Consider the following 27,083-nt stretch of genomic DNA (forward strand, 5'->3'; position numbering starts at 1 on the left):
CTTGATTCATTTCCCCTTAATGATGCAAGCATTTCCTTCTCAAGAATTTGGTGATACTCATTTATTTGGTTCAGTACAAAAGCATTATGAATTATGGATTCCTACTGGTATTTGAAGACTAATATTAGGCATATGGAATAGATCAAGGCCCCACTGAGCCCACGGCCCTCAGCTGATCCCGAATTGAACATCATGCTGGCCCGCAGAGTATCCGATCTCTGGGTAATTTCATTCTGGATGTCTTCCTCCTCGGTGACATCGTTCAGCAGCTCAGATTCCGTTGAATAGTTGGGCAGCTCGACTGTTGGCGGAACAATAGGGAGCTTAATGGAGGACACGAAATGCTGAAGCCCATATCCGGTAAACACTTACCCTCTCCACCCGTGGCGAAGCGTACGATTTTGCTATTGTCGCTCCATCCGAAACTGTTTCTCCCCAGGACGGAGACCTCGTAGAGACTGGCCGGCTGGAGGCCATGCAGCGTATACGTGGTGATGTAGATGAGTCCTACGGAAGAAAGAATCGGAGTGGGTTATTTTGAGCGATGCCGGTTGAAGTTCTCTTGCAGTACCATTTGTGGCCTGGGCAGGGATCGTGAGCTCTGTCCAGTTGGTTCGTATCTGCCTGGTGACATTGTTGGACGGGATCTGGCGGAACTTCAGCTTGAACTCCATGATGGGCATCAGGCTCTCCGTCTGCCACACCAGCACATGCGACGTGGAGCTCTGGGTGCCCGGATTAATCTTGAAGATGCACGGCATGGGCCGGCCGGTCAGCTCAATGCTGGCACTCCTCGCACCGATCCTGTTGGTTGCTCGGCACTCGTACTGGCCCATGTCCGCATTGCGCACGTTCTTGATCACCAGCAGGTGGCGGACGTCGTTCACGTAGTGGTCTAGGGAGCGGTTGGACTGCAGCTCGGTCTCGTGGCTGGACGAGTGTGTGCCCAAGGCCACGGGCAGGCCGTGGTGGAACCACTTTACCGTAGCCGCCGGCGCCGCCTCCACAATGCACTCAAGATGGGCACGCGCCCCCAGCTTGGTATAGACCACCGATTGGGGGAGATTCACCTCGGGGGTAACTGGAATTTCAGCGATTATTCAATGATTTCAGTGTTAAGAGCGTCTTCCAGATGGGACTCACACAGCACATGTAGATAGACGGAAGCGACGGCCTGCTCCCCCACGCCATTGCTGGCCAGGCACTCGATCAGACCCGATTGACTCCGCGACTTGATCTCCGTGACATGGCTCTGCCGGTTGCCCGTGCTGCTACCTTGGAGACCCAGGGTATGTCCATTCCGTCGCCAGCTTATCACCGGCTGGGGCACGCCCTGGGCCTCGCACACCACCTCGAAGGTGGCTCCAATCTGCAGCTCCGTCAATCCGCTGGGTTCGATTAGGACGCGGGGCGCCAGCTGCACCTCGATGGCGTGCTGCTGCACCACATGGCCCGAGTCCGAGTTCATCTCGCAGTAGTAGTCCCCGGTGTCCTCCGACTGTACGTTCGCCACCTGCAGGCTGCCATTGGGCCAGAGCATGATGCGGTCTGGGGGCAGAATCTCCGGGTGCCGGGAGTCCACTAGGGCCACATCGTCTCGGTGCCAGCGCACGTATCGGAATGGAGCTGCAATGGAATTGAATGGCTTTGAACATGTCCTACACTAAACACGTAATATGAGGGTATCTGTAGTTTCATTTCATGTATTGCTCTATTGAGTATCTTGTTAAATCAAAATACCGCATTGCTCTCGCTCTTTCTCTCCATCTTTATGGTTGCATCTCTTTCATATTGTTAACCCCATCAAAACATAATTGTTGCTGTCAATAATCCTTTAATGGAGATGAGGGCTTGGGCTTACTGTTCGGGGAGGGGTCACCGGAATGACATGAGTTCGGTCTACATATGTGCGTAGCGTTCAATTAACAGAATCCCCGTTTCTGGACTCGCTCCCTCGGACTCTATTATGCACGGATAATAATACCTTCATTTGTTCCATTGTGTGCTCATTTCTTCAATCGAATTAAATGCCATTGTTATGGCCAATTTCGCTGGCTGGAAATTCTTTGACCGTTTCAAGGCTAATCCTCTAAGATCTCCCCATAAATCGCTCTCTTCAGTTAGCAGTCAACAAGGATTAGATGCCCTCCCACTTACTATTCAAGCTGCAGGGCAGCAGGACTGTATCGTTTTCGAATGTTTTCACTGTAGTTGGAATACTCTGGAACTTCTGGCTGTTCTCCAGATCGTTGTTGAAGTCCAGCTTGCCGTGCACTAATTCCAGGACGAGGCCCACAAATATCCAGCAATCAATGGCGCACTTTTTGGGTAACATTTTCATTTGTTCTTTAATTTTTTAAATTAAATTAGTCCGAGATTGGATAATTTTCTAATTCAGGGTCGCGTGTCGTGCCGGAATGGGTTCGGTCCGGTCTGGTCCGCGACGAAGTCAACTTTGAACTGATCGCTGGAGCTGTGATCTGCCATGGGCCACTGGAAGCGTCTGTCTGTCCCCTAAAACCGACACACGCACACAGAGCTGTAGTTGTAGCTGTAGCTGTAGATTCGAAGCGCAGACAATGAAAGACGCCAAAGCCGAGGGGCAGTGACAGAGACAGAGGCGACGATGAAGCCACTTGCCTGGGGTAATATGCCGGTTGATTAGTCGCCCTCAAGGGGATTCTCCCCCCACATATGCAACAGCTCCAGATGTAAGTGTAAGATGCACCAATCACACACACGCATACACACAGACGGGCTGCAGCAGCGGCAACAACAAGAGCAGAACAGCATTTGCATGGGCCACGCATCGGTAGTTTTTCGAATTCTGAATTGAGATTCCGCTACTGATCTATTACACTCTCCGCTTCAGAGAACGTGCTGCTGTTGCATATTTTGAGATAAAATGTCATTGTGCCACAATGGGAAGCAGAGCCGCCCTCCATTCCCCTCCCACCCGACAGGCTCTTGATTCTCCAACTCCCCCATCGTCATCATCATCATCACCATTCCGATTCTGATCGGATCAGTCGCATTCAACATTTTGGGAACAATATGTTCTGGGATGGGATCTCGTTGGTTGCCTGGAGATGGGAAGATGGGACCGAAGCGTCCGAAATTCCCTGACAGTGAATGAATGAAATGTTGGAAATATTCAAGCGGAAATGCATTATAGAACATTCAATTGAAGTTTATTCCCATCCACATACAATACATAGTCATTTGAGTACAGAAAGTTGTACAAATCTCTACAAAAGTCGTTAAGAGAATGCACTTAAGATGTTAGTTAAATGTTCCACAAATATACAGCACCGTCTTTCCCATTTAGGAACAATTTTAAAGCTATCAACCGTTGAATTTGGAACCTCCCTCACTGATGCGTGGATTCTGCTGAAAATGTTATTTCGCTGCCGACGAAACCACTCGAAACGCGATCGGGTTCAATTAAAAGACAATTTCATCGAATTAATTGAATTAAATGTGAGAACATGAAAGGAGTTCAACAGCTGCACAAACAGCCAGCAAACCAATTAAGAGAGCCACCAACTGAGCCACCCTTAACCTAACCCAAACAGAGGAGACCGCGGAAGCCTCTGCCATAAGAAGTTTACTTTTCAATTTATGTTGAAAATGGCGCCAAGAGAGCCAGCGAATTATGGTTTCAGTAATTATAATGTATTTAATATCTTTCAAAAGTAACCCCGAGATCTTGGCTTTTCTGCAAGAACGAAGAATAATTACAGAATTATTTGAATAGTACAATTCTTTGTTTATTTGTATTGTTATTAATGTATATGTGTATAGTAGGTATATAGTATAGGCATGCTGCTAAAATTGATGAACTGAGCTTAAACTAGTACAGCATTGAACGATTACAACCAAAGGATAGTATGCTTGCTGCATAAATCCCATTAAATCAGCCTGTGTATATTTGTCCCTGGAATCTCATAAACCATCTCGCCATATGCCTGAGTTGTTGCTGTTTAATTAACTAATTCTATATAAGTTATCATCATCATCATCGTATAAATTTATTGAACATCGCATGGAGGATGATTATTGGGAAGGTGGCAGCTATATAATACAATTTTCAACTTAAGTACTAGTAAAATAACTGTGATATTTGAATACATAAGGAGTGGAGTTATAGTACATTTTTCTAAGTATTGAATTCTAATAAAAAAAGTAATACACAGAGACAAACACAAATGGAAATTTTCTGATAAGATAATCGATGAAATAATAACAATTGAAATATCCCTAATCATCCTCTTTCCAGCAACAGTATGGTTTGTGTTCTGTCCATCTAATACAACACAGAAACTGCAACGAACTGGAACTCGTTTACTAACTTTAGTTTTGTTTTTCGTTTTTCCGTTAACAAATGTCACTTTAGTCGATTTATGCACGGTATGCTTAACTACACTAACTAGGACGCAAAACGCAAGAGCTTTGTCAATATGGTTTGAATCTGAAGCTCTAGATGAGGCCGCGCTTCTTCTTGTAGTCCTCCAGGTTAAGCGACCGCTTGGAGACGGTTTCGGCTGGCTTATTCGCCGGCTTTGGCACTGAATTTGTGCTGTTAACTGCAGGGAAATAAATCGATGATTTAGAGATTTAAGTCGATGCTTACTGGAGCCAATACTCACCCGGTAGAGGCACATCCAAGTCTATATCAAAGTCGTGCAGCGAGTACAGGCTAAAGTCCTTTGCGTCTGTGGGCTTCGAATTTGAGGAGCCGGCCTCGTTTGGCCTTTTCTTGCCAGGCGGCGGTGGAGGCAGTGGTGCTAGCTGCGGATCCTCTTCTTCCTTCTTAGCACCCTTGAAGCCCATGCGCGGTTGAGTGATGCGACGTGTGAACGGATCTGATATCTTCTGGCCCTTGTTGGCCCGGGCCTCCTCCATGATGGCCTTTTCGGCATCTTGAACGTTCTTCTTGCGGTTACGGTCATTAATGTATGAAATCAGATTCAGTGTGTGCGATCTTCGTTTGTCCAGCTCAGAGGCTCGGTTCTCCAGTTCATCGATCTGCTGGCTCAGGTCCTGGGCAATGTCGTAGTCACCCCGGAGCATGGCGGCGTCTCTCTCCTTCATTAGGCAGGTCTTCTTCATTGCATAGTTGGTGGGACGGTTGCGGAAGCGGTTCTTCTCCTCCACAATTTTGTCCACATCCTCGTCCTTGAACTCGTAGTTCAGGGCCTTCTTGATATCGTTCGCCTTAATTTCAATGAGTTCGATAGAGGGCATCTGTACGTGCGCATGCTGGCAGACCTCATGCCATTTCTTGAACTCGTTCTCTGTGAACTCCTGATTGGAGATGAACTCCAGCCGGAAGACGCGCTCCTGAGTGCCGTGCTTCAGGCGAAGGCCGCGATTGGTTCTTGTGGTGCCTAGGCTGTAAATCTTGCCCGTCTCCACTACGCCGGTAATCTCAGCGACTCTATAGACTGGCTTCTGGCCATTGTTTCCAATGCTTATCCTCACAAAACAGTTCAGAACTGTGCTCTCGAAAATGGGCAAATTGACGAAACGCTCCATCTTGTGGCGCGACAGACGCAATTTGTTCAGATCTTCGCGGTTCGATATGAACACAGGACTTTTGGTGGTCTTGTCATCATCCTCAGACTCGCTGGAAGCCTTGCTGCTAATCGAACGCGACCGTTTGCCCGTTGGCTTCTCATCCTCGTCCCAGTCACTGCTGCCCGAGTCGTCCGAGTAAATCTCTGAGGCTTTCAGCTTCACAGCCGACTTGCAGCCTGACACGCTCTCAAGTTCCTCTTTGTCGTCTCGATCGCGTTCGGCTTGCCTCTTGGCTTCCTCTTCCTCTGCAAAAAGTTAATTATATTCCAAATAAGCCCATTTCCAGAGCGGGGAGCAATGCACGTGCTTACCTCTCTTGGCCTTGCCTTCCCGCTTGGCCTTCAGTAGGGCCATGGCATTGCTTCGCTTGTCATCGGTTTTGTTGGCCTCCACATTCTTCTTTCGCTCCTTGGACCGTTCTTTGTGATCGAAATAGTCGCCCATGCCAGCGCCAGCCTGATCATCTGATTCTCGGTCGTTAAGAATGCTGGCCACGGCCGCCGAAGTTGAAGCCACATCCCTATTGGAGGACTGAGGCAGGGGACTGTTGCTTCCAACTTCGCTAATCGGTTTGGGCTCCAGTTCAGAAAGCACGGAGTTCGGTGGCTGTGGCATGGACGGTGGCAATTCCTTGCTTTTTTTGGCCTTCTTCTCTTTCTTCTTTTTTGCCCTTTCCCCTTTTGACCTGGATTTTTCGCTCCTTTCACCGCGCCGGGCTAGCTTCAGCTTTCTCTCGATCTCCCATCGGGTGCGCCTGATTTCGCGTTGTTCGATGCGTTTAAAGATCTCCGTCTCGCGCTCCTTTTCCGACAGGTCATTGAGGCGCTTGCGATCCTCCTCGTCGCCCATCATGTCGTCGTCGAAGCCATCATCGAACTCGGCGTCGGAGCTGGACGAGGACGAGCTGGACGAGTCGGAGCCAGATGAGGAGTTCGACTTCGAATTGTCCGAGTCGCTGTCGGAGACCTCGCCCTCCTCATGTTCGCTGTGGTTGCCTGTCTTCGGTGGCTCCTCGGGCTTCTTTTCCACAGGCGGAGGTTGCACGGACTCATCCTGGCTCTCATCGTCCCAGTTGGACTCCGACGAACTTGAGTTCCTGCTGGCCCTCTTCGGACGCTTCTTCTTCTTCGTGGCAGGCGCACCAGATTTGTTGTTTGCCCAATCCGAGTCGGAATCGGATAGTGAGCTCGCCTTGCTGGCATTTTGTGGCTTCTTACGCTTCTTGGCCAACGACAGGAGGTCCTGCGGGGGCGGTTATCATGTTTAATTGGTGTTTAAAGAAAAATTGCCATTGATTTGTTACATCGCAATGGCTGCACACAGCCCTGGGACTCGGCCCCTTGACAATGGCACGGGCGTTTTCTCCCCATCGCTTACTCACCGACTCCAATTTCGTGTCCGATCCGCTATCACTATCGCTCGAGTTCGAGTCGATCAGGGATTGCGTCCGCCTTTTTCCCATTCTATTATTTTTCACTTTTTTCTTATGAATAAACAAAAAAAACTATGTGCTGCCCTGACCGTAGATCAAGCTTAGCCCACTTAGGCCCCCTGTTTTAAAACAGTTCAACTACTTCAGGTAAATGGCGGAAAATATAGCTAATTGTACATTTTTCTTGTAAATCCATGCCATCTCTTCTCTGAAATTAAAAAAAAAAACACAAATTCTTTCACCTGAACTACGCTAAAACGATTAAATTTTCAATATATCGCTGGATAATACATTACCCCCTTGGTCGACAATGGGTTAATTGGGTTAAACCAAATTCCTAGATTTTTATATGCGATTTGATATAACTAGGCAGGACCCTCACCCTTGAACACATAATTTTATGCGATTGATGAATTAATTTTCTATATGACTGGCTAATTTTAAGTACTCCCTGTTTTGGAATTTATAAAAAAAAAGGTTTTAGCGAAAAAGGTGAAACGAACAAAACGTAAGTGAGCAATCGTTCCTATTGCACAATTTTGACATTCCATTGAATAATGCTGACTAACTAAGACTTTTAGCTCTGCTCTGCCATATAGTTTGCAATTTTGAAGCGATAACGATATTTTTTGGATATATCGGTTTGACAAGCATTTTCGAAGCATACCGTCGTTTCCGTTTCAAAACAGTTTCCGATATATGTGAACTTGCACTTCACCTTTTCAATGGTTGGGTAATTAAAAGTAGCCGTAATTAAAGTACACAATTATATTAAACATGGAATGTAGGGAATCGCTCCACTAAGAGAGGATTTCCCTCCACGAAAAACAGAACAAATCCCAAAACAGAGAGCAAATACCGATAAATGTCCCTGGAACGAATTAGTTAATTTTTGAACACTAGCTTGCTATCAGTGTTAGCAGGCTGGTTGCTCTGGCACTCGAAAAGAGTGCTGGTGAAGTAAAATTTCAGCGCGGAGTTCAAGAAACTAATTATGATTTCATTTAGGGAAAAGCTATGCCAGTTTCGTGAGACAGTTTCTCTGCCTCGATTATTTGGCTCCATTTAGCGCTAGGTGGAAAATTTAAATATACACTGAAATGCATTTCTAATAATCTTCAGGTTCAATAAAACCACCCAGCCACCCCCACCCAGGGGAAAGTTGCTCTTGCAGCACGTGCACATTTTACCGCGCTGTCAAGCGTAACAACGAATCACACTTAAAGCAAAACTGAAAAAATACCAAGACCTAGATGGGGCGAAGAGCTGTTCAAGCAATGCAAACACAGACCCTCCAATGGTTGTGGCAGAGTGCCGATGGGGGCTAGGGCTGAGTGCGCCAAGCGACTGTTGAATTGAAATGCAAATTTGGCATCTCCGCTGCGCCGGCTTCCCCCTTCATTTGCATTTGCATGATGATACCCCATGATGAAGCTGACTTTGTGTACCCTGTAATGGGCAAACATTTATCCATAATCACATAGCTTGCAAGTGGGTTATGGGGTTGCCCCCGGCCGACACACAAACACACACACACACACAAAACAAACACACATATGCATTTGGAAAACTAAATTAAAACCACACCTGCTCCTGCACACCCCTGCGAAAATAACTCACAATCAATATTAATTAAAATGCAGCCGTATTCATGTACCCAAACCCCCTGACGGAACGGGGCACGTACTGGGGGACATCGCCGCCTCCCTCACACACAGTCTTTTTCATAATTCGACTTAAATGCTACGAGGCAATTTGCAGTAGCAACAAAAGCACACGGCCAGAGGAAGCGCAATGCACATTCAACAAAGTGCACATTCAACAGCAACAACAACAACAACAACAACAACAACAACAACAACAACAACAACAACAACAGTAGCAGAGGGGAACGGTAACGGGAATCAAAGCAATGTGACAGCAAACGAAAACAACCCACTCAACGCCCGCTTCAACCCTGCCCAGAGCCATACCTCACACCCACCCAACCACCCAACTCTCTCCCGCAGCACACAGAGCTTTGGAGCGCAGCTTTCGAGCATGCGTACAGCTAGAGAGCGAAGCAGCGCACATCGACGAGGTTTACGGCTAAAGGGGGGTGGTTTGACTTGTTTGCCATTTTTGGGATGGAAACGAAGCTCGAAGCAGGGTATGTGTTGCGTTGGCGTTGTTGCGCCGGCTGCTGTTTGCCAAATTAGGGGTAAAGAGTAAGCAAATGAGAGAGAGACAGAGACTAAGTCAAAGCCGAGAGAGCGGCTGGCAAAAGCTTTGCTCACCTTACAGTTGTGTTGTTGGTGTAACAAAGCTCCATTGTGTGTTTTCGGTGTTGTTTTTTTTCGCCAGTTCATTCAACGAAATAACGGTAGCGGTATCGGTAGCGGTGTCGGCAGCGGTAAAGGTCCGCATAGTCCATTCAAAAAGCCAAGTGAACGGTCACCCAGCGTGTGAGTAGGCGTGAGGTGAAGTGAACCCGAAAGGGGGTTGAAACGAACAACAGACCGTAAAATACACGGCTTAAGACGCAAAAGAAACAAAAAAAAGGTGAAATGACGAAAAATATTTGACTAAAGGTGTCAGTGTCGCAGACAATTACCAAAAGAGAATAGGATTCCGCAAAATAAAAACGGTTCCCGCTGTGCGACGAAACCAACATAACTGCAGCGAGGGGCTGGATGAGGTGTGCGTGGGGGTCTATATGAAAGACAAATGCTCGAATCAAAACTCTCTCACAGCCCGAACCACCACCCCGCAAAAAAATAAGTGACAGAGTTTTAGTTTTCCCGCAGTTTCCCCATTTTTATTTTTTTTATTTTGTTAAATTTTGTATTTTTCGATTTGGTTGTTTCTACTGTCCAAGCCGCGGGCGTGGCTTGCCCCGACAGAAGGATACCACGGCTGCCACGGAAAGCATTTCATTTTCATTTTCATCTTTTCTATTCTTTCTTTCTATTTTTTTTTTCCCCCTCCCGCTCTGACTGCCGCCGCCTCTCTCCCTCGCTCCCTGGGCTCTGTTAATTTGTCGTGCATTTTCAGCAGCAGCAGCAGTGGAAAACTCGGGAACAACAAACCCTAACAAAACCAAAATAAACCAAGCTAAAACAAAACCAACAAATTGAGGAAAAAATAGTGAAAAAAACCGAATAAAAAACGAGGAAAACCCCAACGCGAAAGTTTTCTCACTAACTAAGGGATTTGTCTGCATGGTGGAGAGTATTGTGGGTGAGTCTGGCTTAAATGAATATTAATTGGGTTTGTTTTCGGGGGATAGCAGTGTGTGTCATCTGCTGAGTTGTGTGAGGCATCTGTTCCAGGGATAAGCGTGTGCACATGCATAGATAAACATAGTTCCTAAATAATACAGATGCGATAATGTAGTGCCAAATCCTCATCAATAATACATGAAATTATGGAGTTTATAGAATGATTGTAAGAGTGGGAAGGGAAGGGAAGGGAAATGTGTGTGGGAGATTGAGAATGAGCAAGCGTCTGAGAGCAGACGAACAGACGGGCTGACAGACATGGCTATATATGTAGACTCGGCTATGGATACTGATCATATGTTACTTTAAGGGACGGAGACGCTTCCTTCTAGGTGTTACACACATCCACTTAGAGACTTTCAGAGAGAAATTACATCCTTTTCATGAAATTCATTGTCTTTCTCTTCCTATTGCAAATTGATCTGCTTTTATTTGCAAACGCATAACAATTAATAAAAGTCACCTTTCAGAATTCTCCTCTCGGCTATGTTCAATTTATATGCTGAGCCCAAGCCTCCGGTGGCGATGGGGATCCATTCACAGTGTCCATTTCAAATCTCATACATCTCTGCCTCTGCCAGTTTCGATTATGGCCTCTTTCTGCCCCATGTGGAAGATTTTCAAAAGGTTAGACAGGCACACACTCATCAGCAGGGTGAAGGGGAGTGACAGACCTGGGGATGGACACACAATCACAATGATAGTAGTGGCAAAAGGGCCGCAGCAAACAAAAGCTTATGGTGGTGGTGGTGGTGGTGGTGGTGCTGGCCACTTGGATTCCACTTCGGTCTGGTTTGGTCAGGATAGCATTGAGGGCGATCCTGTGGTCCTCCAGTCCCCCCAGCTAATGCATATATGTATGTATGTATTTCCAATGCAAATTTGCCAGCCCGAGCATTCAAATCAGAATCAAGCACACATGTGGATGGAGAGGCTCTGTGGCTGCTGTCCGGTTGGTAAAACAAAAGTAAAACAAAAGATGGAAAATTCTGAAGTGCTTAAAATGCGTTTTGTCAACATTAACCCGAAATGGCCGGACGGGAGATAAGCGTGACAGGAGAGTGTGGAGTGTGTATAGAGGGGGTGTGGGTGTGTGTTTTCTGGCGGAATGATTAATGCTGCTGAAATTGCTTTTGGATTTGTCGAGCAACGGAGCAACCGAGCAACAGAGCAACAGCTACAATGGGCTTAGCCTGGGCTGGCTTTGAGGCGGCTTTCAGGCCTGGCTGCCAAATGCACAAAGCCAACGAGGAGTGGGGGGTGTTTCTGCGTCGCCTGTTGCCTGCTACAACCCTGAAGGACGCAACAACCCTCGAGCGTGGCATCTGGAGATGCAGCAGCGACAAAAGGAATGAATAATTCAAATGGAGAATACAGTTTGAAGATGCATAGAGGCACCCGGAACGAGGCTATAGCCTCAGAAATAACGAGCACAAATCCCTGAGAGGACCCTGCAAACACGTTGGCAAAAGAGGGTCGGAGTGGGAGTGGGAGTGGCACTACCCTTGGAATAATTGCTGCGTGCATTGCCCCACCTTTGACAGGTGCACACTGCACACCGACTGCACACTCTTCGCTGATCATTAGGGGAGCACAGGACTCGTTTTGTGTGCTGCGAATACGAGTATATATTTTAGAGCTGCTTTATCGGATTAGACGGCTTTGAGCATTAGCACATTAGAGAATTAGGCGAATTATAACGGACGGGCCCATGCCACTACCCTCCAACCCAGTACGGGGGTGTGGCCTGCCCCCATTTTGGGCTTTTTCCATTTCCCATTTTCACGCTTTGCACGTATTTCTCCAACTAAATTAGATTGCGTGTGGCATGTGGCAGAGGTAACAAAACAGGTGCAGAGCCAGAACCGAAGCCCGTTGCCAAAAGGCAGAAGAAGGCAGGTGCAAACTGCGCTGTCGACAGCTTTGGCTCCAAAGTTACTCCATCGTCCAGCCACCCCGTTCGACCCACACCGCCACAAAAGTAGTTAAAAACTTATGCACGGGATCGTAATCTCCTCTTTGGTGCAAATTAATAATGCTCCCTGCCAGCGCCGACGGAATCAGCAGAAGAACAGAAAAAATTCTTGGCTAGAGCTTCAATATGGCTGAAAGCTGATGAAAGCGGGCAGAGAGGTGCAAAACTTTTATCATCCGTTGCTCGGTGATTAGCCCGGCTAAGAGGCAGACGCAGAGACAGAGGCAGACGAAGAAAAGGCGAAAAAAACCCATTATCCTAGTGGGTGAGAAAGTTTGTAATAAAATATTTAATAACATCCTGCAAAAACAAATGAATGGACCCCTAGAATGGGTGGGGAAAATGGTTGAACGCTAATTGAAGTGGGGCTTATGCAACACAAAAGAAACTTCCAGGTGTACCGATTCATTGTGAAGGGGGTATCCACAGATACAGTTGCATTTTTCAGCCAAAAATTTTGTGGGAACAGGTACAAAAGGATCTAGCCTAAGATACCTTAACGATGCAAACATATTCCTTATTTCTTCGCAAAACCAACTGAGATCTACCAGTAAAAGTCTTTGGTTTCATTGTAAAACTTATTCCCTTTGAAGATTGAACTTGGTTTTAGCCATTTAGCAGAGTTCACTGACTTTACAAAGCCGCAAGCTCCTCAGAAATCTCGGGTGAATTTCAACGATGTTCAAAATGATAAAATATTCATTGCATACATAAGTTGACGAAACTTGCTTGCCGGCCAATTAAACTTTAATTAAATTACAACTTATCAAATTCCAGGGCAGACCAAACTACAGATACAGATACAGATGTACTCGTAGACACAGATACAGACATACGAGTGCGGACAGTCGCACGGTGATTTCAATGTCAGTCAGTTGGCCAACCACTTTGGCCGATGGTCCGGGGGCCGAGGGTCGAGGGTCGAGGGCCGTGGTTCGGGAGACAGCCCCCGCCATCGCCGGTTAATGATGCGAGACCCAAGCAAAAGCGAAAGCGAAAGCCAGAGCAGAAATCACAACCCACGCAAATCGCCGAAGCGTCAAGAGAAATCATTATAAGACAAGAGACTCTATAAGTTTCTAGAGCAGTAGCTCGCTGTCTCTCTGTCTCTCTGTCTCTCTCTCTCGCTCTCTGAGAGTTAAGCTAAGTGAATGAAAATGAAAAAGTGCTGGTGGCACACACAAGTTACGTGATCAGAATGATAAACCCCAGCTCACAGCAGACCTCTCAGGGGAGGGAGGATGGACACCAGACGGCACGGCGGTTACATATACGTATACAAGTGGCCAGTGGGTGGTGGAAGTGGAACTGCGACTGGGTTCGGGTTGCCGTGTGGGTGGTGGGTGGTGTGGTTTTTGGTAGAAGTCGAATCAAATAAATTTTCATTGTATCTGCGCTCCGCTGGACTCTCTTTCTATTGTTTTAGCTTTTGTTTGATGGCCACAAATCTCAAATTAATTAAATTGTCACCGCTTGTGGGTCAGTATATGTACGAGCATGTTAAAGCAAACCCGAATCCGAATCAAAATCAGAATTAAATTAGTTGGTCGCGGCAGCGCGGCGCTGAAATGAAAATGTTTCGCTGGTCAGAGATCAGCCCCCACCTTCCCCTCATGCGTGGCTCCACCAAAAAACTTTTCTGACAGCGAACTGGCATTATGAAATTCGTACAGCTTTAATGGGCCTCGCAGATGTCACGGAGCTTGTCATAGGCCAGAGTTCATGGCTGTGAAATCCGGCGCAAAACAGAAATGTAATTAAACTTTTAATTAAATTAATTAAAATGCCATCTCCATGACATCTGTGGGGGGAAATCTAACGATGATCTAGATCTCTGCTCTGCTCTGCTCTGCGGTTGCTGATCTCTCCATCCGGCTGGAATCCTTTAATTGGTGGAATATTGGGGCCAAGTGGCTCCTTGGCTCTTTGAATGCGGTCAGCACACACGGACACGACCCTGCTTATTTTTTAGAGAGAGCGAGAGCTGAAAAGTGAGGGCAGAGAACCTGCAACCGAGCACCGCCCACCACCCGGATAGCCACAAAAACGATTTCGGTTCACCTCCAGCTCCATGTGCATGTTAATGGAGGGGATATAAGGGATATTGTGTGTCATGCACTTCCACCCCCAGTGGTAACCCCATGAGTAATTGTCTGTTGGAGCGGGCCAATGGACTAAATTGAGCAGCAACAACAGAAACAAAGTAAAGAAGCAGAAAAGAAGTAAATGGAGAGAGCGAGTTGCAGCGAGAGCGAGGTGGGAGACAGAAGAAGCAACAGTCTGCTTTTGGCCCAGTTGGCAGGGTTGACAGGACCCGGGACACGGCCAGGGAAGCTCTAGCTTTAGTTCTATTTGTTTTTTTTTCGTTTGCGTACTTTTATTTGGTTTTCCTTGAGTGACATTTTGGCTGACTGGTCTCCCTTCCCCGCCCCCCTCTCCGCCCACGCAGCGCAGCGACGACACGTGCTGTTGGCAGTCGACGTGTTCGCTCATGTTTGCTTGTCTGCCTGTTTGCCGCTCCGCTGCCTCTCTTCTTCTATCGCGAGAGAGTGTTCATTAATTCGGGCCTCGGGGCACAGTGGTCCAAGGTACGTGAATATGAAAATGTTTGCTTGGTGTCGGTTTTCCTTGACCTGGCATCAATGTAAAGGACCTCCCCTTCAATGTATTGCGTATATTAATTTCTTTTGATGTGCCAGCAACCCTAGAGCACCCTTCAACCTTTGCACAGGGCATTTTCCAGAGCGAAAAAACTGCTATTCGGAATTTTATATCGTTATGCAGATTCATGCAAATTATTCCTGACAGGAATAACAGAAAAAAACAATTTCCGCGTCGCCCAAAAACCATTTAATTTCACAAAAAAACTAAAATATACAACATTGATTTGCGGACAAAGTATGCTATCGATTCATTCGTTCAATATTATTGACAAATTACAATGAAATAGTTGTTATGTTATGGAAAATATTTGAAATTCCCATTGAACCCGGGGCTTCTGTGGCTCTGACTGTTGTTGTTTTTTCAATGAGGCCACCAACCCCAGCAGCCCCACCGCTCCCCTCCTCCGAGTTCGATCATAAAAATTCCATCAGCATTGGAGCAATTCCATTAGCAAGAAATGATTGGATGCGCTCCAGCCTCTGGTATCCGTGGTCGAGGATGGTCGATATGGCACCAAAAATACCCAACGGGAACCAGTGGAAGTGGATTGAAAAGACATAAACTCATCTTTATCTCACACTTTCTCTTGCTTTTCTCTTGCCATTCTTTTCGTCTTGACTTTTGCCGGCAGAAGGTACTTGTTATACCCGATACTTAAAATGAGTATTGGGGTATATTAGATTTGTGGTAAAAGTGGATGTGTGTAACGTCCAGAAGGAATCGTTTCCGACCCCATAAAGTATATATATTCTTGATGAGCATCAATAGCCGAGTCGATTGAGCCCTGTCTGTCTGTCCGTCTGTCCGTCCGTCCGTCCGTCTGTCCGTTTGTCCGTCCCCTTCAGCGCCTAGTGCTCAAAGACTATAACAGCTAGAGCAACGATGTTTTGGATCCAGACTTCTGTGATATGTCACTGCTACAAAAATAATTCAAAACTTCGCTCCGTCCACTTCCGCCCCCACAAAGGACGAAAATCTGTGGCATCCATTTTTAAAGATACGATAAAACCAAAAACGCAGAATCGTAGAGGATGTTTATATGTTCTAGAATGTAAAATCTGAACCAGATCGTATAATTATTATAGCCAGAATCAGGAAATAATTTCATTCCTTCGCGCTCTGTCTCTCTCTAACACACAGGTTTCATGGTCAGTTTTGCCAATTGCAAAATATGAGTTCAAGGATCTCAGAACCTATAAGAGCCAGGGCAACCAAATTTGGTATGCACACTCCTGAGATATCGGACCTTGACCGTTTTGTGTCCAAATTCGCCACCCCCCTTCCGCCCCCGCAAAGGACGAAAATCTGGGGCATCCACAAATCTCAGAGACCATTAAGGCTAGAGTAACCAAATTTGGTACACACACTCCTTTAAGATGTCACTATAAACGTAAAAGGACGGAAACCTGTTGTATCCACAATATTGCAGATTCGAGAAAACTAAAAACGCAGAATCATAGATAATGATCATATCTATCAGACTTCTGAATCTGGATCAGATCGGATTATTTTTATAGCCAAAGGAAACAAATCAATTTGCAGTGGCTACGCAGCGCGTGACGTCACGCTCAGACTGATTTTCTGTCTCTCTCGCACGCATTCTTTGTCGTGTCGCTTAATATTAGCGGCGTCTGCCGGAGGAGAGCCATACTGACTTAGTATCGGATATAAATGTAGAGTTGCGGTGTCCGCAGCAACTCACAACGTTCCCCCTCGTTTATGTCTAAGAATACAGGCTTGAGCACTTTTAAAGTACTTTTTTTTCTGTGTTCGGGAAAATGTTTTGGCTAAAGGCAAAATTACCTTCTGTATGAATTATTCCATTCTCTGAGCACATAATGAATGCGAATTGCTGCATCCTAATGACACTTTCTCCTATATAAACCTCCGAAGGGAACCTGATCTGACCTCACTACACACACACACACACACACACATCCCCTTTATGATTGTGTCCTCTAATTGAAATGTACGGCGAGAGGCAGGAATCCTATTAGACCGCCCCCCTGGAAACACGACCCTGGCCAGATCCTGGGGAAAAATTCTCCCAATTAGGCGCTTCCAAACGGTCTCTCGACCATAATTTGGAAATGCAATTGCAATTGACAGACACGAAAATGTCCCCTGTATCTGCGGCAAAGGGGGGATTGATTCGTTCTAGAAGATACATATATCCGGTGATATTTTAGTGATTTTTAAGAGTGTCAGCAGAAAACGGGAGCCGTGCGGTAACAACAGGATGTGCCGGGATAATGTAATGGGAATTGCACACCTCCGACGCGTCGGCAGACAGCAGGCCTGCTGTCAAAATGGACGACTAAGTGCGGCCCCGGGCGAGGCGGCACTAACGCAGACATCTGGGGGATGGGGGCATGGGCATGGCATGGATGCAGGTCCAGATGCAGCTGCCAAAGCCGCAGAATGCCAGGAACGCACAGAATGACAAAATTACGGGGGCCTGTGGGTTGGTGAGTTGGCTGGTTATGCGCTGGGGCTGGGTGGTTGTGTGGCATGTGGAATGCTGGGGGGAATTTGATAAGCAACTGCGCCACACATGCGAACCGCAGCTCCTGTCGGAGCCCCTACAGTTTCATAGGAGCAGTTGAAAGTGGTTGGAGGGGGGATGGGGGTGGCAAAATGGAAAAGGAAATTGAGTGTGTGTAATGCGTACTTATGGGGGACATTTTAAATGAAAATTTCTGTACCTTTTCCCGCTATCCGTTGGTTTCCCACCATGCCATATGCCTTCCGCTAAGCAATTTCGATGGGATCGAAATGCGGCGGCGATGGCAAGCAACAGGTGGAGCCTGGAGCCTGGAGCCTGGAGGCTGCATACTTGCCCGGCTTCCGCTCGTATGTTTCGCATATATTATTCTTCATCTTTCCTTCCAGCTTTTTCTTTCACTTATTTTCCCGCTCTTTTTATTAAATTCGTGCCTGTCTGCCTGGCCAGCTCTTGGTCTGGCTCTTGGCCTGGGTCTGGTTCTGGGGCTTCGACTAGGACTGGTAGTTACACCTGGTGGATCCCACTGGAGGGAGGGAGAGTCAAGGGTAGTGGAACGTGGGCTCCATTTCATTTTTCATGTCTTCGGAAGAGAACCAGACAAAGAGACAGAGAGAGAGAGGTCAATCGGAAGCGGAAGAGACAGAGACAGAACAGACAGCCAAAGCGAAAACAAAACCAAACTAAAGAAACTCATGTCAGGGCTGTTATAGAAATATATTGATACGAGATTACTTGTCTCATTACGAACTAAAAATGTAATCCATTTAATGTATTTTTCAAACTTCTGAACTACATACATATGTATTTCTCCCAGTGTATCGAGCATACTCGTAAATTTATTGCCACAATGCGACAAATTCCGAGCGGTGAAGGTTTCCCCATCTTTCACGTATCCTCCACTCCACTCCACTCTCCTCTCCTCACCATTCCTTCGGTGCACAAACGGAATGTTTGTTATGCTTCCTTTTGCCTCATCTGAACTCAAGTCGCGTTCGGTTCGGTTGCCCCACCGCCTGCCTGCCAGACTGCCAGCCTGCCAGCCTGCCACTGTCATTGAAAATAAATTTGTCAACTTGCAGTTGCCATTGCATTGCAGTTTTTGCTCTCTAACTCACTCTCGACATTCCCAGTGCACTGCAAACAGAGCTGTTGTGAGGCTGTCATCGGCTCCTCTCCTCCGCTGGCCACTTTCACAGCCTCTACACGATACGATTTCTACCGATGCTACTTTACTGTATTGCTAGGAAATTGTGCCCTTTTAGTAATGGATTTGTTTTTTTCAAAATCAACAACAGGACTGCCCTTAATAATGACTCTATAGGCGCGAACCGATTGAAAAGGATTTTTCTTTTATTTCCGGAATATTTTCCTGGGTTTGCACGATCCATAGGTTGCTCCTTTTGGTGGAAGTCGGTGGAAAACACATCGTTAGCAGCTTTGCGCTCCACGAACACCACAGTAAGCGGCAGTGGCAGTGGCAGTGGCAAAGGCAGTGCCAGTGGCAGAGTCATAGTCAGCGATGGCGACCACGACGTAGACGACTCTTACACATTTCATTTTATTGTCACGTACGCGTTTGGTTCGCAGTTTCTTTTTATGGTAGGTCGGTGCCGTGTCGGTCGCCACCCCCCACCCTCCCCATATCCCACTCCCACCGATTTGGAGTTCTTTCAAATGGTGTCTATTGACATGGACCCATATACGGACAGTTTACAGTTGTCTCGTCGGAGGCCAGAATCGAACGTCGAAGGCTGTTAGCACTCACTGGGTGTGGCCCATGAATGCGAATCGTTTTGTGTTGCGTCTTTCAAATATGTCTGCCATTTCGGTATGAATTTTTATATACGAACCGATGTAATTGATGGGCCTCTGGCAAAGATGAAGAAAACCTTCAAAAGTAGTTGGCTTATACGCTGAGAGATGACATCATTATATCATCCTGATCTAGAGTGGATAGAACAGGTTCGGATTAACATAATACTAATTCCTTATACAAAAAAATGTTTCTAAAATGTTATTTATTCTAATAGTTAATCTAAATTAATCTTAATTTGCTGATGCACTGGCTGATGTGGTCGACTGGCGATGTACATTTAAGCCGAATCGATTTAAAATGGCTCGCTTTTTCGCTACCGATTTAATAATAAATAATTGATGTCATCGGCTTAATAAACCTATATTGCATCTCCCCTTGGCAAGTCCCTGCTGCCAACTTTCTTTCTTCCTGAAAATCACCAATAATGGGTAGTGTCGTATGAAATCCATCACTGAGTGCTGAGCAAGTTTTCCTGGTGAACGCTACCAATGTTTTAAGCTACTCTTACAAAGGCTGTCATCAAATTCTCAATTGTAAAATTGTATCAATTATCCCGCGCCTGAAAGGCTGTTCAAAGGCACCAGAAGTGCCTATGAATTTTGATATACGAGTATGTCAGCTACTATAATTGGTGGCCGCCTGGCACAGTTGGAGCGTGTCCAAAGCGTTGAAAATCATTTAATTACAGGCATACCAATCAGTATTGATTTGTTGTTGTGTCTCTAGAGTGTCAGCTTAGGCTGCCAATTATAATTGTCAAATGTAATATAATACATCCTTCAGATGCATCTGTTGGCGTGTTTGTGTGGAGTTCATTTGCGTATATTTATTAGCTAATACTTGGCCCAACAAATAGCCACAGAAGTACAGGTCCTTGATGGGTATCGGGCACCAAGCACTTGAAGGACTGGCGATGTCAGTCGCTGCGGAGTTAAACAGTTGCCATAGTAAACTTTCTGCAGAACTTTCAGCTAAAAAGTGTTGCAACAACAAAAGGCAAGATGTAAAAGAGACTTTTACGGTTGTCAGCAATTTGGGAAACACCTGGCCAAGTAACGGGCAACTCCTGCTTACAGTTGGCTTTCAGCATACAGCTAATTAAAATTCTATGGAACTGTAGAATGAGTTGAAGTATTTAGTCTTGGCGGCAGGGGGTGTGGCACCATAGGACACCGTTGCATTGACGCCCTAATTCACTTTTTCAACATCATTATTTACTCGTTTTTTGTCCGCATTTCTTCGTCATCCGTTTTGTGAAAGATAGTTTCCTGCGCGGAAAGCGTTTTTTTCCTCTTTCTTTTTTTTGGCAGCAGACATGGCGATGCGGCAGGCAGTCGGTTGCAGCAACATGGCAGGAAACACTTATAAAGAGATGGGGAAAGTAACACACTTATTGCATTACTTACGCTAAATAACCGCTCACAAACTGCCATTAGTGTTAGTGTGGGGCGTTGGGGCAGGTGCAACGATAGTGCTGCAGCGGGCAAGCTTCTTATTAAATACGTCCGAACGGTAAATGGAGCCAACAGGTAGGGAGTGGAAGGGAGATAATTAAAGAGCAAAATGTTGACAGACAAGGCCGGAACGCGCAGAGCCTGGAGGAACGAATGGATGGATGGATGGCTGGAAATCCAGGAAAAATCAAGGCACACCTACCCGAAATATTCATACCAATGAATGCTGGCTTGTGTCACGTGTCTGTGTGTGTGTGTGTGTGTGAGTGCATTTCTGTGCGGTTAAACGGCATACAGAACACGCATACGTAAGCTGTCAGAGGAGATGGGGAGCTGCGAAGAGGCGAAATTCCAGACTGTGTTGGATCGCCAGCCGTCTGCCTTGCTCTCTCTCTCTCTCTCTCTCCATTGAGCTTTGCATGAAATTTGCATGGCAGTACTTTATAGTAGAGCCCCCCACCCCCCCTTCTCACACTCTTTCTGTGTGTGAATTTCTGTATCTGGAAATGGAAAAATTCAAGAGATTCTTTCACTCATTTCTGCTGGCCGAGTATGCACTTCCTATTCTCCTTTAATGACCATGCCCACTGAAAAGTGTTAAAGTGGAATACATACTAGCTACTATTTTCCCCCCACCGTTGCAATACCTTAAATATTTTGCCAGGCAAGCTTACGTTTCCTTCTGTGTTGCGTTTGACTTCCCTGCAAAACATGCCTGTTGCCAGGCAAATCGCAAGAGGCAGGCTCAGAAATCTAATATGGCAGAAAACCCAATTAAAATGCTGCACAAGACAACACCAGAGACGCCGACAACACAGGCAACAAAAGGAGGCATCATCAAATAATTGCAGGGGCTGTGGCTAAGGCTGTGGCTATGCCCACAGACAAGTATAATCTCCGGTCCCGATGCAGCCAGCTGTGCACAGCCAGGCGCAGGGCGCAGCGCGATGGGCGTAGAGTGGGCCTGGGTATCGTTTGTGGCGCGTATCCTTGGGATATGCAGTGAAAAATTTTAAATTTAAAAATTTAAATTTACGAACGAGCAATAAACTCAGAAACAATTACGTTTTATGGTTTCCATTGCCGTGTCTTTAAGCACTGGAGTCCTTTAAGGGACACGGCTGAACGTTTCGAGAGCCCTCAGTGGAGGTTGACATGTGGGTTACTGGCTCAAGCCTGGGCCAAGTGCTTGCTTAGAGAGAAAATGCGGGCCTTCTTTGTGGAAAAGCTTTTAGTGAAAGTGGAAAATATGGAAATGCTATCTTGAACTTTGATCAATATCATTTTGAGCCCTGTTCCAACTACTTCCGCTCTCGTTTCCCATTTCTCTCTACCCTTTTTTGGCAATAAAGTGCTAGAGGGGGTAAAACTAATCGCTGGCCAGCCATAAAAGGGGGCATCAGCATCTCGAAAAGTAATGGTCCAGCATAAAAAAGGAAAGCTGGGGGAAGAAAGATGGGAAAAGAAAGGCAGCTGCTGCAGGAAGCTGGTGGCAAACACATGTGGCTTTTGTTGCCTCTGAGGTTGCAGTTTCGTGTGACGTCTTAAGTGCATTCGGGTGCACAGAGGTTTCTGCTCTGGGAACAGGGAACAGGGAACAGGGAACAGGCTCCTGGCTAATGTTGAGCTGCCGCTTTGGCGGATCCGCTTTTATGGCAGCAATTTGCAGCAGACAAAGCCAACAGACATCTTTCCCGGGAGAGTCTCTATCCTTCCTTTTTTGTGTTAATTTCGGTCCGCACTTTATGATGGGGAGGACCACTACAAGGAGGATATCCTGTTTACGGATTTTATGATTTTACAAAAGAAAATTACATATTGAAAAAAGGGAAAGACGTGGTTAAGAGTTTAAAGATTTCTAAGGAAATTTCCCTTCTCTTAAGGAAATATGGGAATTTACAAATGCAACAAATGCAAAAAAGGCTTGGACAAAGGTAGCTGTAAATCCTTTAAGTTTAAAATCAAACAGTCGATTGATTAAATATCTGTCAAATATTTCAAGCAAAAGCTGACGAAGTCTGCAAACATGTTATTGATCGGCTTACCCATAAATTTATCCATTGCAAATTGAATTATGTTCGAGTTGCATTTTGTTGCTGTCCGTTTTGTATTTCTGTTGAAAATGGAAATTCATTTCGAATTCATTGAAATTTGGAAATTTTGTATGTGATTAAATGTGCTGTGCATCATTCAGACTCCAATTAAGTGGAGAACTGCGCTTGGAATCACATTTCTGAGTGCTCCGACTGCAGTCGTACGGCCAACCAGTCATTCAATTATTATCCGTTTATTCGTGGGCAGGGGGTTCCACTCCATCTTGTGTTCCCCCCTCTTTCCGTCTTTATCTGTAGCTATATCTGTGCCTTCATCTGTATCTGTATCTGTATCTTTTGTGCTGCCTTCATTGAATTTTATTTGCCAAGCTCCCTTTCGCTCAGCCCCTAGTAGTGCCTGACAAAAGTAGCTTATGTTTTTCTTTTTTTCATTTTTATTTGGAAAGTAGATTTATCGATGGTCCTGCCAACTCGTATATAAACCGGTTACGAGGGCACGTCCCGTTGCCATAAAAATATGAGAGGAAATATTTCGGGCATGAGTGGGGGGCAGAAGCAAACTGCAAATTCCCCAGGCAGAACACATTTGTATGTTGTGCCTGTACTTCCGTTTGATTTGCGTTCATTTTGGGATCTACTTACAGAAAAACTCCCTACTTTCAAACTTATTTCGATGTGAATATTCCTTCGAGTGTTTTGTCATTGGAGGAAAAGGGTTAAATACTTGGTCAGGGATTATAAAGCGATTCCTTGATGCATAACTTCACGCGATTATACACGCAAATCAACTCGAAAATCCTTTACCCTTAATGAATGTCTGGAATTTCCCCCCAGTTTAACTGCCGAAATTGTGAGTCAGGTGGGGCGGAGGGCGGAGGGCGGTGGGCGGAGGGTCACTGAAATTGAAACCGCAACTGACGAAGATTATCTGCTTTGAGTCCACGGGAACACGTTCGTAGCCCATATACCCGTTTCTGGCGTGACTGAGCGCAATAAAAACTTATTAAGCGATGCTGGGGACGTGGGTCCATGGCAAGCACAACGAAAGAAAGAGAGAACGAGAAAAAGCAAGAGAGGAAAAGGATAAATGGCAAAACATTTGGTAGAAATGTGTCGCTGCCCTTGGGGCCAGACCGTAATAAAAAGCGAGGACTAAAAAGAAATGAAAATATTGCGCATACGCCGCACTGGCTTCGCTCGCCTTATAATGGCCATTAATAATATATCGCTGCTTCCGCGTGGGCCCTGCTTCGCACACTCTCTCTCTCTCGTTCTCTTTCATTCCGGACAAGTGCGATAAACCGTTTAGCAGCATCCGGCTGCAGACAAAAGAGAAGAAAATGAGTGGAAATTGAGGAACAGTGAGAGGGAGCGAGGGCGTGGACGAGGAGGAGGACGAGGAAATAGTGCAAACATAAGTACTCGAATGGGAAAATGTGCCCTGGGCTGGGATATCAATTGAGGTAATCAATGCAGTTCTAAGACGAGTTTGCCGTAATCAGCTTACAATTTCACATTAAAGGCTTGGATTTCCGTTTTGCATTTGGTATTTAAATAAGACGAAAATGTTTTCCAATATTTTGCCTCACAATAAGATAGATATTTCCTCATATGCACACACAATGGCTGTACGACAACAATGGCTTCAACAAAGTATAGAGAAAACTTTCCCGACATCGTGCTGCCCCGCCCCCCAGCCACTCCTACCATTCGCCTATTTGTGGCATCAACTGTGGAAAAAGTTTGCGTCAATAAATGCGAAGTATGAAACGAAAAACAGGAAGAGCAGCTACAGACACAGATGTTGAAATAAGTTGTCAAGCCAGAGCATGCCCCTACTCCTGGCCACCTGCCACTGCCCCTCCGCTCCCTTCTATTTAGTGGGGCCATATATATATATATAGTTTTGCACTTGTCAGCCCCCCGCCCCCGCGCCGGCGATAAGGACAAAACATTGATAAACATGCCCACTCTCCATGACTCCACAACTTCGTCATGATGACTCCACAGCTCTGCACGGCCGATTTCCCTCACCCCAACTCAACTTCAATATTCTTCTCTCCACACGCAGCTTCTGCAAAGGACGGGGTGTGGTGAGTGGGGGGGATTGGTTTGCCAGGAACGAAGCGGATGCCAGGCAACGGCTATAACAATGCCATGCCCACAATTGCTTGGCTTGACAAAGCGACTGTCACACGGAGAGTACCCGCAGAGAAAAGGCGTACACTGTGAGAACAGTGGAAGAACTCCCGGCCAGCGATATTTGTCTTTTGAGAGGGCCTCTGGTAGTCGTGTTAATGGATCTACATATGCCTCTTCGCTATTAGTGATGGTAGAAAAGGTGCACATAAGATATCTGAACAAATCTAATCAATCCGTCCGCAGGTCATTTTATCTTGAATTCTCTGCTCCCAGTGCACCATAGTCGTTCGAATGTCAGTGCCGGCGTGTGTTTGCTTTTGGTTAAGGTTGAGGTCGTCTTCGTTAGGTTTTAAGGACTCTGCTGGATGGAAAAGGGGAGTAAAGGAGAAAGGACAGAGTGAGCAGACTGTCAGTGGGACATTTTGCTGTCAATAACATTTGAGTTACGACAAAGCCAGAAATTGCGGCGTAAGGATGGAAGTCTCCTCCTTCGGGGGCTTCTGTTACATAGCACGGGAAATTTTTCACGCGTCACCTGTGGCAGATACTGCCCTCACCGCGGGGGACGGGGGTTCACTTTGCTTCAGTTTGCCCCCGGAACGAGGCGTATCTTCAGGCCTACTGCGGCTTCAGGTTGGAGTTGAATGAACTCGCTCCACATCGATTTCCATGTGCATCCATGAGTGGCTTTGTGTTGCTTTGTGATGTGAATATCCTGTCACGGATGGCGTCGGCCGGGATAAGCCAGAATAGGCAGCAGCTTGACATTCATTTGAAAACATTTTATTAGCATCGGACCACGCTTATCTCATGGATGCACTTTGCCTGTCACAGACAGCAGGAGGAAAGGGGTCCGAGCCGCGACCGGGCCTTGGGCTGTCACCGACAGGACAATGATTGTCACTCACAATAAACACAAACTGTTGCCCCATCCTGGCTGTGCCAGTATTGGGCGGAGGAGGATGGCTGGGGCCAGGACGAGTTATCGGACCTGTTCTGTCAGGTACAATCGCCGGTTGTGTGGCATTCGTGACAGTCACGGCTTATAAATGACACTTCCCTGTGCTTCAAAATAGTTTTAGTGGATCGGGGGCAGGGGCAATTACTATGTTTAGCCAATGATAATACGATACGTTTCAATGGGCTTCATGCGGATTATTTCATTACGATCATGGGTCGTATTGTAATGGAAATTCACCTTTCCGCCTTTGATGACTCTGAATGGGTCGTAATGATGTCCTAGTGACGGGCTTAGCGGCCTAATTATGATGTCAATACACGTATAACTGGCTGGGATGTGTTATCACAAAGATAGGCAAATTATGGGCATTACCAGAGTCTCTAATTTGTAATTAAACGAGGACGAAAAGGGGGGAAAACTTACTCTAGAACGCATTTTCTATGGCAGGATGTGATAATGAAACGAACGAAAAGTCTATGTTTCGGAAATGGCGGCTTTCGTGTGCTTTTGATTTACGGAATATTTGAAAACACAAAATAATTCACTTGCAATTCGATGCAGATATATAGTCTTTGTGGTGCAACAATCTTATTAAATATGTTCTTGTACAATAAATTGGATTTCTATAGATGGGAGCGCATCATCTGCGTCGTGTCTGCTGCTTTGTGGTGGAGTCTATGTCGCTCCCCCTCGCCAAGCTGTCGGAGGAAACACACGGACACACGTAGACATAGGCACATACCATACTGCCATCGTCCTGTCTCTTCTTCTGCTGCTAGACCTGTCATGTCATGTACAGCTATAGTTTTACTAGGTATGCGCAAGTGTACGAACGAATGTGTTGAGTCGGCAGATTGAATTACAATATGAATGAAATGTAAGTTGTCCGAGTTGTCGGAAAAAAGTTGCCGCTTTGTGTAGGGATAGAGGATTGTATGAGTTCCAGCCGCAGTCTGATACATGTCCACATCTCCGGATTGACTTGATGACGGATTAAAGGAGGTTTAGAAATCGCCTGAGCTCAAATATTTTGGGCAAGCACTTCCCTCGGACAATGTTTTCTTTCCGCTCACATCAGGCATTTCATTAGGAAGAAGTTTTGCTTTGTGGCAACCTGGACGGAAATTGCTGCCACAAAGTTAAATTGTTGAGAAAATGTTTTGCGGTTTCGGTCGTAGCATTTGCAAAGAACAATTTATTTTGCTGATTAATTGAGTGGGTTTACAGTGGGCGGGGGGA

At 46.1% G+C, this 27,083-nt stretch overlaps 3 protein-coding genes across 6 annotated transcripts in view; 1 reads left to right on the forward strand and 2 right to left on the reverse strand.

Moving 5' to 3' along the window:
- Positions 1-36: 36 nt before the first annotated feature.
- On the reverse strand, positions 37-2,458 carry LOC6592630 (opioid-binding protein/cell adhesion molecule). Its single transcript, XM_026985990.1, has 5 exons — positions 2,158-2,458; positions 1,144-1,626; positions 572-1,081; positions 373-507; positions 37-301 (listed from the first exon to the last, which is right to left on the reverse strand). The coding sequence occupies exons 1-5, from the start codon at positions 2,339-2,341 to the stop codon at positions 102-104; spliced, it is 1,512 nt and encodes a 503-aa protein (XP_026841791.1). The 5' UTR covers positions 2,342-2,458; the 3' UTR covers positions 37-101.
- Positions 2,459-4,006: 1,548 nt separating this feature from the next.
- On the reverse strand, positions 4,007-7,064 carry LOC6592629 (RNA polymerase-associated protein Rtf1). Its single transcript, XM_002018092.2, has 4 exons — positions 6,962-7,064; positions 5,892-6,822; positions 4,650-5,825; positions 4,007-4,586 (listed from the first exon to the last, which is right to left on the reverse strand). The coding sequence occupies exons 1-4, from the start codon at positions 7,040-7,042 to the stop codon at positions 4,480-4,482; spliced, it is 2,295 nt and encodes a 764-aa protein (XP_002018128.2). The 5' UTR covers positions 7,043-7,064; the 3' UTR covers positions 4,007-4,479.
- Positions 7,065-10,116: 3,052 nt separating this feature from the next.
- Positions 10,117-27,083, forward strand: part of LOC6593202 (kazrin) — a 36,568-nt gene continuing 19,601 nt past the window's right edge. For all 4 annotated transcript variants that reach the window (XM_026985126.1, XM_026985122.1, XM_026985124.1 and 1 more), the window contains exon 1: positions 10,117-10,231. The gene's annotated coding sequence lies outside the window, so the exon portion shown is untranslated. The remainder of the gene's footprint in view (positions 10,232-27,083) is intronic.

The sequence above is a fragment of the Drosophila persimilis genome, unplaced genomic scaffold (genome assembly GCF_003286085.1).
Source record: "Drosophila persimilis strain 14011-0111.01,24,50 unplaced genomic scaffold, DperRS2 tig00000002-arrow-pilon, whole genome shotgun sequence".
Lineage (NCBI taxonomy): Eukaryota > Metazoa > Arthropoda > Insecta > Diptera > Drosophilidae > Drosophila > Drosophila persimilis.

Coding starts and splice junctions, on each gene's coding strand:
- LOC6592629 (XM_002018092.2), bottom strand. CDS start 7,042: ATGGGAAAAAGGCGGACGCAATCCCTGATCGACTCGAACTCGAGCGAT. Junction 6,823..6,961: donor CGGACACGAAATTGGAGTCG/GTGAGTAAGCGA, acceptor CCGCCCCCGCAG/GACCTCCTGTCGTTGGCCAA. Junction 5,826..5,891: donor GGAAGGCAAGGCCAAGAGAG/GTAAGCACGTGC, acceptor AACTTTTTGCAG/AGGAAGAGGAAGCCAAGAGG.
- LOC6592630 (XM_026985990.1), bottom strand. CDS start 2,341: ATGAAAATGTTACCCAAAAAGTGCGCCATTGATTGCTGGATATTTGTG. Junction 1,627..2,157: donor GCTGCCCTGCAGCTTGAATA/GTAAGTGGGAGG, acceptor ATTCCATTGCAG/CTCCATTCCGATACGTGCGC. Junction 302..372: donor CTTCGCCACGGGTGGAGAGG/GTAAGTGTTTAC, acceptor TTCCGCCAACAG/TCGAGCTGCCCAACTATTCA.